We start from the raw sequence: 12,688 nt of genomic DNA on the forward strand, positions 1-12,688 counted from the left end.
CAGCGATATATAAATTTAGGCTAAGTTGTAATTATGATAGAGCTCAGTTATATTTTTTTCATTTTTCTGGGGTGTATTGTAGAATACAACTATATTTATGATCTCTATTTATTACTTATTGTTTGATGATTAGTGTTTACTATGATTTAGACCAAGTGACTATATGATTCTTATATGTTGAAAATATCTGATTGAGCTCATCTTCACTTGCATGAGGAGTGCTAGATATTTTACTATGCACCAAATCTATAGAGAATAAAATAGTATCCTTCATCGAGAGTATTATTAGGTCAAGGCATAAGATGTAATTAACCATATGGGCTTATGCTTATGAGAAATCTAAACCCACATCAAATAAACTTCATTCGAGCTGATGTATCAAATAACAAAAATCTCGTGACTATTGAGTTTTACATATTATTCATCGAGGTGTGTAAGCGAAAGTCACTATTCTCCATGGATAATCAAATGTATAATTCTATATGCTCTCCATTGATTTGCTTGCGTAGAGTGTAAAGGCATATGACCGTTTTGTCATACGTGATAGTGTGATTGTCTCCTTCACATTCTGACCTGTAGAAAAACATCATTTTAAAGACCCACAATTATATTTATGTGTATGTGTGTCATTCATCTTTTGTATAATCTCATGTCATAAGAGCTAATGCATGCCTTGACAAGCATATCAATATGATTTATTCTTAAATAATCTATCATTAGTAAGGATATATTATATAAGCTCTAATCGATAAAATAGATTTTTTACCTAAAAAATTATTTTAAAACAAAAAACTAACACAAACAAAGTTTAGAAATATCTCATATAAAAGAATCTATAAATCAACAAAATCTATACTGTAAAATATTTAGTGTGCATGAAAAAGTAAAAAATGAATAGTGTTTCTTCATGATTCAAGCAAATATTGATAATATTCCGCGCAGCCATTTTCCCCGGTGGCAGAGCGGTTATGCTTCGGCGGGTTTCGTCGCAGATTGACCCCCTTCTCTTCGAGATCAGACGCACCTTTCGCAATCTTCAACAAACATGTACAGAAGCTCTCTTCTGCACCTCCTCAATGTCGGCGGAGGCCGTCGGCGCAAGAGCGGGCTCGCCCATAAAAGTATCTCTCACCGATTCGGCCGGAAGAGGCGTCTTTACCACCCGAAACATCGGCTCCGGCGAGCTCATACACACTGCGAAGCCTCTAGTAACCCACCCTTCTCTCGCCCTCTCCGATCAAGTATATTTACAGCTACTCAATGATGTCCTTTTTCGTTTTGATTTATTCGGTTTGGAGGCTAAATTTATGCCCTTTTTGTATCTCTCTAGGTTTGCTGCTATTGTTTGAAGAAGTTAGACAAGGATGGTTCGAGCGGTATTTTTTCCTCATTGAAGGGGGAAGACGGTACTTCATACTGTTTCTGCAGCGAAGAATGCAGAGATGTATCCAAGGTTTGCGTTTATTTATTTATTTTTCCGGCATCATGGGCTGCTTGGCTACTGTTAGGATTTTGTAATCCTGTAAATCCAGATTTAATAATTTTGAGAGGATTGAAACCGGAAAGCTTTTTGGCATGAAAACTGTTTAATTTTGCTAAACAATGATAAATTATTTGTTGGTTTATTTATTTATTTGTGGGAAAATTTGAGGGCTATGGCCTGCTACTATCATTGATTAAAAGGGAGTTATAAGGAACTTACATGTAAACCTTTGAAAAAAATACATAGGAGTCCTCACCCATGACCAAAAAGAGGAAAATTTATGTTCCAATGACCTGAAAAATCAACACAGAATACATGAAACTGAATTAATAGAGCAAAACGGGATCAAATAACTATGGAAATAGATAATTAGATGCTCATAGACACTGTCCAAAGCAGCGAAGGTAGGCAGACTAAGGCTTCGTTCGTGATGACTTTCTTACTGCTTCTTATAGTAGCTTTATAGTACAAAAATTAAAATAATTGTACTAGAAAATTGCTTTAAGAAGCAATAAAAAGTCATCCCAAACGAAGCCTAAGAATTCCAGCTAAAGCAACATCCAGCTGCAGCTTTGACAGAACCATCCATGGAAACAGAAAATGTCAAAATATAGCGGCTTGAGCCTTGACAACAAACCATGGAAACAAAGGCCCGAAAACAAAAAGCAGCTAGATAGAATTATATAGTGAAGCAACAATACAACTCCCCAACATTTCGGTAGAAACAGAAAATCAAAGACAGTAAGCATCTCGACAAAGGCATGAGTGAGTCCATGGACACACACACCCAGTATAGATATCAAACCAAAATGTTGCCCAGTTTAGTCTAGCAAAAATATAAGATGATTTATCATTATAGACTCCAAAATGAAATAAAAAATACTACAATTAAAGGCAATAGCAGAACAACTGCAAAAAAAAACTCTAGCATCAAAGTGCTAATGAAATGGACGGAACTAGAAACCCCAATTGGCACCACCAGCAAGGATCCAAAGAAGCCTTCATTTAAAATACACTCATTGAATATCTATGTTGCACCGATATGGATACGGCGACACGGATACGACACGATACGGATACGACACGATACGGATACGGGACACGCCAATTCTTAAAAATATAGGTACGGCGTGGACACGGCATTATAATTTATATATCATACATAAAAATTAAAAAAAAAAAAAAAAAAACATTCAAAGCATAATATTTAAAATGATTAAAAAAAAAAAAACATCATTTGTAGCCTTATAGCTTATAATATCAAAAGAAAGTAACATCATTTAAATGTCTAGTACAAAAATAAAAACATAAATTGTCTAGCACACGAAGTTTCAACTATTCAACAGAATGAATGATAGGATTAGCTTCTTCAGTGGTTTGTCTTTAAACTTCTATATCATCTTCAATGAATATCATAGCTTCCAATTCAGGCTCATCAAGTGAAAGATTTGCAATTTCTAATATTCTCATATCCTCAAGAGATTCAAATCCATCTCCAGCAACATCCCACATTCTGGTATTTCCTTCCATATAAGTTGGAGTTTTCCTTAATAGAAGTCGAATGTTTGTATGCACATAAACTAAATCTTTAACCCGTTGTGGAGTAATTTTATTTATCTTCATTGATTGGATGAAAGAGTATGTGCTCCAATTTCTTTTACAACAAGATGAAGATGAAACTTTGCCAAGCAATTTTATGGCGATTGTTTGAAGTAGAGGTGTTGAAGCTCTATGTATCAACCACCACATTTTCGAATCAATTCTCCACCTACCACGCAATGACTCTTGGTCACCAAAGTCCTCTAAATAACCAAAAAATTTAGCAAGCTCAATATTGACACTTCTTCTCTTCTCCTCATTTGGAAAATAATGCTTCAAACATGTCTTGCTCATATTTGAAATTTTTAAATCTTTCTGTGGAGAAACTTGTTGAGGATCCTCTTGAAGCCATTTTTTACTAGAATATCTTCAAATAACATTAAAAGTAAATAGTTTTAGATAATTACTAAACAATAAATTATGAAATAATAATGAAAATATATTAAAATGTTCTGGGATTTAGTAAGTGAGCCAAGCAATGTAAAGGTAAATTACTTTTACTTCACCTATCTTCAATAATGGCATAAATAATATCCCAAAAACTTGGGTTTCCATGAAGTGTGTTCCTCTCATGTCTATATATAATTTTTTTAACCTTGGCTAACATTAAATCCCACATCTCATTTATCTCATAAATGAGATGTAAACAAGACTTATCCGTATCAATAACTCTCAACATCTCATAAATTGAATTTATGAAATTTAATATTTATTCAGTCTCATTCCACTATAAATCATCTAAAAGTTTGTCTTTTACATACCTAGCCTTTCTAACATCATCTTCCCTATAACATGACCATTTGTCACTGATTATCATAGCTTGAAGAGCATTTTTAATTTTTTTTGAATATTCTCAACATCACTATAACTAAGGCAAATTGAGTTTCAGCAACTGCAAGCATTTTCAAATTAGAGAAATCATTGAACATAGAGAGTCTCATAGAGTGATTCATAATAAAATTCCTAATTATACCTGCATCTCCAGCAATAACTATGATCCAATGACATTCATTGTAACTAATTTCGTTTGCCTTGGTATCCTTAGCTGCATAAATATTCTTCAAGGCAAGATTAAGCGTATGCATAACACATGATATGTCCGGAAAATATGAGGATAGATTTGCTCCACAAGTAGACCTGTAGCTCTATAAAATGTGCATTATCAGTAATGACCTAGATAATGTTTGAAGGCCCCACCATCATGATGACTTGTTTGATTAAATTAGAAATTAAGAACTTATTCTTGGTAGTAGAATCTCTTTTGGAAGTTCTTTTCTACTCTTATGCTCAGTTTCATTGATTTTTTTTTGTAATTCAGCCACTTGTGATAAGTTTATCTTTGGGTATACTTTAATTCCATGACCACTAATCTTCAATAAATGTACTTTCACACTATAATATGATCATTTATATGTGACATTATAGTAATTTCATTTGAATGCAATATTGCCATCCCTTCTAACGTTTTTTCCTATTTTAGCCACATGACCCCACAGAGGTTTGTTATCTTCAATATTGGTCTCTGATGGACCATCAACAGACCCAATTCCTCCGCCACTAGAGCTCTTTTCCTATGAAATAATCGATGAATCGACACAAAAAAATTGAATTTAATCTCATATTAATTTTACGATGCATGTGAAAATAAAATGAATGATGGGACTATGGGAGCATGCATAGGAATTTCAACATTGGTCATAATATAACATCCCAACTTGAACATTATTTACAAATTTCTATTCTAATAACATTGTGTAACACTCAAGTTACATTAAAAGATAAAAAAATATTGTACCAAGTTAAAGTAACGCAAACAGGTTTGCATCTAGATTCTAGATATATCTTAAAATACAATACCAACTAAAATAGCATAACATACACAATCTTTATTCCACTAATTTGAAGTCCTTTGTCTTACAGACATATTCTATGTTATTCTATTTTTTCACTTACTTCAATAGTTGTCCCACCTATTAGAACTATCATATACAATAAAACTACCACAAGGCAACCAACTTTAATGTACTTTATAATCATTTTTATAACCAATACCTATAAGATAGACTAAATGTTAATCCATGATATAATCCTACCATAATTAGAAACTCTTGACCTCTCCAAAACTACTTCTAATTTCTAAAAAGTAATTAGGTTTTCTAGAAATTGGTTCATATATCTGCAAACAATTGTTGAAAAAAAAAAACTACTGTTGAAATTGGTTCTGTGGTTCATCACTATTGTTAAAAAAAACTAGAAAAGCAATTAGGTTTTCTAGACATTGGTTCATATATCAAAATCAAAAGCCACATTTGTTTTCAAAGTAATCCTAATAGAAGACAACATGGCATAATTTGGAAAAAATAAAAATCTGCAAACAAACCTTCCAGGAGGCTTCACTGTTCGCGTCGCCTGCTCATGTCGCCTTCAATGCTCGCGTCGTCGTCCAGTAGGCTTCCTTGCATGCATCGGCCTGCTCGCATAGGCTTCAATGCTCGCGGCCTCGTGTACATTTGGCTTGCTCGCATCGTCGAGCTACTCCTTCGACGACGACGAAGAAGATGAATGCCGCTCGAAAACCCTAGTTGTCTGGTTGTGAGAATGCTTAAGCCGCGGAAATGAATAGGCAAATCGAGCGGGGTTGGAAATGAATAGGGTAAATAGAGGGGCTCATTTTTCGTTTCGATTTTTAATACGCATGTCCTGTCAAATTTTAATCTTATTTTAATTGGACACGATAATGCCATATCCGACACGTGTCTGTGCCGTATCGGAGGCGTATTCATATCTGATACGTGTCCGATACAGCATGCCTCGTAAATAGGAGTATCGGTGAAACATAACTAAATATATAGGCAAAGTGGCTTTGAACTTTCATTTCCTACTTTTTTGTCTAATAACAAAAATGATTTTCTTCTTTAAAATAATATGATTGGGTTCTCTCATCACCAAAGATGGTATCGATTTTCTAGCAAAAAATTTCCACCGGTATTTCCGGTGGATTTTCCATCGGTAACTGTCCGGCGAAACCATCCGATGGATTTTTTTTTAGGGAATAAACTTTCCGTCTCGAGAATTACCGTCGAACAACTTTTGACCAGAAATTCGCCCGAAAAGGGATTTTACCAACGGAATTTCATGGTTACCGGCGGATTTTGTCCGCCGGTAATAGGCAATTTCCCTGTAGTGAAGGCATATATTAATTTTTATCAAGGTTGTGAATACCAGAACGGACAACGAATCAGAAGAATGAGGCATTCACAATTTGATGATTCAACCCGGGTCAAACCGTATGACATAATAAATATTAAAATTAGTTAAATAGAATATTAAAATTTTGACATAACTATTTTGATTAAAGCTCATGAATAAGCTCGATTAACTCATGAATAAGCTCAATATAAAGCTTATTAAAAAGCTCGATTAACCATTAATTTGAATATAAGTATATGTATAGTACAAATATAATTATATGCATATTAAATAGTTTTTAAATTTTAAAATGGTTTTTTATCTGTATATATAACTTTAAATATATGTTTAAATTTAAAAAAAAAATTAATTAAATAAAAAATCAATATTAAAATTTTATTTAAATAAAAAATAATATATATTGAACCGGCCATTTCAACAAAACCGGAACTGGTTTTCCGGTTGATGAGAATTTGATTTTCTAACTAGACCGAACCAACAACTTGACCAGTTCATGATTGAACCGGCCAGTCCTATCTGATTTTAAAAACATTGGTTTTTATCATGCATTCATCTTGGTTTTCTTAAATTTTCTGTTCTATTTTATTTATAAATACATAAAATAATTTCCAATGCAAATTTATTTTCTTCTATACCCAAATTAACTTTTCTGCTTCACAAGCATTGCTTTGTATGTTTTAGGAAACTTCACAGACAACAACCTTTGAGTGGTTCATTGTCATTTTCTTATTACTATTAATTTTCAGGCTTGCTGTGAAGTTGAGAGTAAAGCAGATTGGTCACTTTATCACGATCATTGCAGGTACATTCTGGAGATAAATCCATTGCTTAACATTGCCCTTTGTTTCTCGAATACTGCATAACTTCTCCAGGTGCAACCACAAAATTTTGGACGGCTGAAGTTTTTAGCAATTCTTACCAAACTTTTCAGAAAAGTTTTTTGTTCTTCAAAATCACATATTTGCTTCAATGTCAAAACAGGAAACTTAAAACAATCAAGACATTTTCATAGATTGTGTATTTCTACAAAGTGATCAACAACTACAGAATTGTGTTAAGAAAATAGCACATAATGCCATTTAGCTTGTGTTAGCACATCAAAGTGCTCTAGAGCAAAACAAGGTTCAAACGCCCAACCCATTTGCTTTTCTTTCTTTGAAGCACAAAGCTTCAAGAAAACAAATGAACTGTGTTTTGCGCTACATCCTGGTATGCATAAGGGCAACTTAAGATACACATGACCCTTTATTTCTGATGGGTTTTGAACTGCAATTGTAACTCAAAAAATGTTGTGATTTGGTGTTTCACCAATATCACATGATGGCTAGCCTTCTTCTTTTCATACATTTGGAACTAAAAATATGAGAATGTAATTTCCTTTTTGTATTCTAAAATGTTTCTTAATCCTAAATCCATAATTCATTCACATTAAGTTTAACTTGGCTTTTTGTTGTAAAGACAGTTCCAGTTAATCATATAATCCAAAATTGTTGCACCAAGATTCATATTTCCATGATCCTTATGTAATGAGCGCAGATTTAAGCAATGGTCTTTTGAATCACCACCATCAGATCACCTTAAGATACATGATGACCCTTTAGTCAAACCTAAAGAATTAACATTGATCTTGAAACTTCAACTGTGATCTATTGATCCTACTCATATTACACATGTTACCATTCTTAAAACCATTCAATAACCAGATTTAGATTTCGACAATAAGCGTCACAAACCCTATAGGCTCTACCCGTCCTTCCTTTATCTTAGCGGTGTCATGGTCCAATTGTTATCATTAAAGATAGGGTATCTTGTGTTAGCACACCACGACCACTACCAGCATACCGCGAGGACCACATTCTCAGTCTATGGACCTGCTCCACTGCATCTGCATTAACACTGTCATCAGCTGCTTAGCACTTCTTTTATAATCAACTGTCCTCTACTCTCTCTCTCTCTCTCTCTTCTCTTGTTATCGGGAGGGGTAATTAACTATAGGGGCTTGCGCTTATAGGAAACCAGAACTCAGATCATAAAGTCCTCACCAAATGAGGGCGAAATCTCTGGGTAGTGTCTTATCTACAAACCCATCTGCCTTCCAAAATTTACCTCGGAACTTAGTTCGTTAAAACTCCATCGCCGAATAAGAAAAGCGAGCGGAGGCCGAGGCCGAATTTTCGGAGCCCACAATTACATAAATTAGAGCAATTGAGCTATCCTTATCTGTAGGCTTTTAATTTTAAGCCACTAAAACAATCCTCTTTTAGCTTTCAGTTTTAGCTTTAGAATGGAAGTGGAGAGATGAGCTGAATATATATAATATTGATTTAGTTGGCTGCGCTGTCATGAGTGCGCGGCTGTAGCATTTATGTTGCGCAAAAAAGCGAGGAAAAGCAAAATCCTTCACAGTAATTAATTAGATTATTAGCATTGGAAAAATAATTAAATAATTAGATGATAATTTGATATTTAATAATTAATATTAGATAATAAATAATTAGTTAGCAACAAAAAGTTTTAATAAAATCATATTTAAATTGTTAAATATTTTAAATAATAATTAATCAAATAGTCCTACAACTCTACATCAAAATCTCTTTTCATCATTCTTTTCGCACCCTCCCTCCGCCCATGTATATATATATATATACACACACACTCATGTATCGTAATATTTTACATAAATGCTACAGTAATTTAGAACAAAAATATTCCCTCAAGTTTTCATCTTCTTCCTCTTTGTCTCTCTGTTACTTACTCTGTGCTGTAGGTTTTGTCATGGTATTAGAGCTATAGCTTAATTGCAATCCATATACTGTCCAATGGCATATCAAGAGTCAGCTGTTTCCCTCCTGCCCAACTTCAATCTCTCCGCCTCTATGGTTGAGTTCGCTGTCCCTACTCAGCTCACCAATGACAACTACGCTATCTGGCGGCTTCAAATTTATTAGCATTTCTCAACCAAGGGCTTTGATGGATATCTCGCCGGTGCCAAACCTTGTCCGCTCGAACCCTCACCCACCTCCCCAAATACCGACTACAACCTCTGGTGCCTCGTCGACCGCAACCTAATATCTACCCACTTCCCAAAATGGTGTTGCAACGGTGCGAGATGGACTGGACTAGTTTCTTTCTCGTTTTTCTGAAGGATTGCGTCCCTTGGGATTATTTTGCTTGGCTTTCTCTTGTATTTTTAGTAAGTAGACATTGAGAACGATGTATGTGAGAAGAGAAGAAATGAGAGAATGAGTGAGAAGAGAGATTTGTACTTATTTCTCCCAATTTTGGAGCAGACTTCTTGGTGTGGTGTGGCTCTGTAGTTTTTTTCCCTATTTTGGGTTTTTCCACATTAAATTCTGGTGTCCTTTACTTTTCTGCTGCTTTTACTTTCTTGCTTTTTTTGTCATTGTGTTGTTTACTCATCATCTCCCCAACAAAGGGGGAGTTATTTAGGGTTTAGAGTGTACTTTTGCTGAGCTGTATTTTGTTGTATTTCTTTTCTTTGAGGGCTTCCTAGAGGCGTCTAGGTTGTTTGAGAGAATCAATTTACCTTTCTAATCGCATATCACCTAAATCTTGTCTTTTTCTTTGTATATAATCCAATAAAAAGTGTTCAAGAGTGTTCTTCTTCATCGTTTACTTTTTACCAATTTCTGTTTTACTGAATTTGAATATTCAACCAAGATTTTTTTCAAGTTCTGCATCTACTTTGTATTAGTCTGCTTGCTCAAACCTAGCTCATTTTCACACAAGATCTGTCCAAATATCTTTGCCTATTCCAACTCTAAATACTGTACATTTAAACGGCATCATGTAATAGTTGCAGTTTTAGTTGAGGTTAGGTTTTCACCAAAGCTTCTCTGGATAAAAAATGTTTTCAGTTAGTATTTCCTAACCATATTCCTCTCTTATGCAGAGCAAAAGGTTTGAAATATCCATTGATGGTAAAACGGTTCGCGTGCATGGTTATATCAGGAGCAGCATCTGCCGATGATCTTGGTATACTCCAACCAGCCAGGTTACTTCCTGGGGCTGTCTCACAAGTGAGTGACTCTTCAGACTACCATAACATCCTGTCTGTAGGATTTAATGCGGGGAGTTTAAGGTGTGAGACACCGGTTAGAAGTAATACTGTATGCCATGCAGATTGTATCTTTAAACCCTTAATTATGTAGCTCAAGAAATATCATCCCTTACCCACAAAGCATTGAATTCCTCAGTCTGTTTTGTCAGTGTGGTCCTTAAACTGTCTCGAGCACTTTTGGGTTGCTCAACTGATCTTTGTAATTAACATTGTGAGGATCTGGCGACCGGCGGTGTCCTTCCTGAGGTCTACAGGTTTCTGACGACCACGGTGGGACCAGTTTCTCTCTTCATCTTTGGATTCTATATTATGGTTGGCGAAGAATCGTCAAGCAAATATTCTTATCCGACTGTTCTATAATTTCTATACTCTATCTTATTTTTGTTGAAACCGTTAGCTGTACAAGTTATTTAAACTTATATGAGATACATGTTGTCTTTTGACCTTTCAGATGGAAGAAGAGTTTGAATTGCTCAAACGGACTTTATTGAAGGCCCAGATTGATGAAAGGCTAACTGGATGTATCCTTTATCATAGATGTGGGAAAATTTGTGCTGATATCTGTTGACAGTTTTTCAACTATTGCAAAAAGAAACTTTTCTTTGACTATAATAGTTCTGACAAAGCAATGGTACATGGGTGTGCTGGCAAGGATTCGCATAAATGCATTCCGCATTGAATTAGTCGCAGCTTCATATAAAGATCTACTTGAATCAGCAACGGCTTCTGTTGCAGCTCAAGCTGCTGTTGGCAATGCTCTGTATATGCTTCCATCATTCTATAATCATGACTGTGGTATGCCTTTTTTCAAACTTGGTATCTTTTTTTACTTGGATGTTAGCCTCATCCCAACTTTAAACACTTAATTCAACACTCAACATACTCAATTGTTTTTGTTTGGTATCATTACAACTTAATGTTGTAAAAATCAGACTGGACATCGGGACATAGAACAAGAATAAGTAGAGGTTCAAAATTTAATGGCTCAACTGAGATTCAACCAGATGCCATATAAATATTTTTTTTAAAGATCTAAATGAGATATTAATGATGTAATAATTATGCAATAATATAAATTTGTGATTAAAAACTAAAAAAAATCATACATAAATAATATCTTCTGTAATTTTAAATTTAAACACATTTAATTTTTAAATTTAATTTACATTTAATATAATGTTAGTTTATATATAAATTTATAAATTTAATATAAATTATTATTAATTTATGTTGCATGCTTAGATATAATTTACATCTATACGTTATACCAAATTTATATGATAAATTTGCATCTACAAACATTTTGCAGATCCTAATACGCACATAGTATGGATTGACAGTGCATTTGCAAAGCTGAAAGCTCTTCGTCACATTGAAGAAGGTCTCAGTTTCACTCTATGCATAATTTTGCTTCTGAATAGCACACAAAATCCATAGTATGAACAACCAATTTGTTCTCAGGTGAGGAGCTCCGCATATGCTACCTTGATGCAAGCTTGGATTGTGCTGCTCGTCAGAAACTTCTTTCTGAAGGTTTTGGGTTTCATTGTCGCTGCTTCAGATGCCTCTCCCATGACTGAGAAGCTGCAAATATCAGAGACAAGCAAAATATCTCTATTTGAATCCACAAACATTTCTGAAGGTTTTGGGTTTCAGTTAGAATTTTGGTTTAACAGGCTTCAGATTAGTTGAGCATGTTAGAAGGCTCAGGCTTGAATCTCTGATCTTTTTCAATGTTAGAAGGCTCAAGCTGAAAATGTAACTACGTTGTGCATGTGAGAAGATTTGTAAAGCTGGGCAAAAGCTCAACTAGTCGTTGGCCTATATGTTGTAACCTAATTCTTAAGTGTTGTTACAGTGTCATCTTTCTATTGTATTATAGAAATAAGAATGATATTCTTTATGACTAAAGTATCAAACAACAGTGAAATTCACAGTGGTGGTAACATACAATATTCAATAGTGTTTTGGTATGTTGATTTTTTTTTTCTTTTTTTTAGACTTTTGAGCGAATTAAATGCTAAACTCGCACAATCATATATGCAAGCTTCAAACTCATTATCTCTTGGTTGATAGACAGAGCTCCTAATCAATAGATCAAGAGGTTAGTTGCATAAGCATGATATTGTAAATTATATTAATGAAATAAATATTTAAAATAATTAGTTGTTGATGGTGGTAAAAGAAGTAAAAATATAAAACAATTAGTCTAAAGAATGTATTTTCCTTGCAATAGAACCACAAAAATTTGTCAACTTTTACTAAATAATTATAAATATTTTATATTTGTTTTAAAATAAATATAAGATGTGAAT

General features: G+C 34.1%; 1 protein-coding gene across 1 annotated transcript; it reads left to right on the plus strand.

The window, feature by feature from the left end:
* The first annotated feature begins 888 nt into the window (after positions 1-888).
* LOC110103199 (histone-lysine N-methyltransferase ATXR4) lies at positions 889-12,333 on the plus strand. The gene is made up of 8 exons (XM_020831809.2): positions 889-1,241; positions 1,331-1,453; positions 7,039-7,094; positions 10,206-10,332; positions 10,825-10,894; positions 10,989-11,168; positions 11,683-11,754; positions 11,835-12,333. Exons 1-8 carry the CDS (start codon positions 969-971, stop codon positions 11,951-11,953), a joined length of 1,020 nt encoding a protein of 339 aa, XP_020687468.2. The 5' UTR covers positions 889-968; the 3' UTR covers positions 11,954-12,333.
* Positions 12,334-12,688: the final 355 nt, after the last annotated feature.

The sequence above is a fragment of the Dendrobium catenatum genome, unplaced genomic scaffold (assembly GCF_001605985.2).
Source record: "Dendrobium catenatum unplaced genomic scaffold, ASM160598v2 fragScaff_scaffold_1573, whole genome shotgun sequence".
Lineage (NCBI taxonomy): Eukaryota > Viridiplantae > Streptophyta > Magnoliopsida > Asparagales > Orchidaceae > Dendrobium > Dendrobium catenatum.

What these genes read in the sequence shown, in the direction of transcription:
- LOC110103199 (XM_020831809.2), top strand. Translation starts at nt 969, where the DNA reads ATGCTTCGGCGGGTTTCGTCGCAGATTGACCCCCTTCTCTTCGAGATC. An exon ending in AATGCAGAGATGTATCCAAG is followed by an intron (nt 1,454 to 7,038) that starts GTTTGCGTTTAT and finishes ATTAATTTTCAG; the next exon opens with GCTTGCTGTGAAGTTGAGAG. An exon ending in TGATGAAAGGCTAACTGGAT is followed by an intron (nt 10,895 to 10,988) that starts GTATCCTTTATC and finishes TGACTATAATAG; the next exon opens with TTCTGACAAAGCAATGGTAC.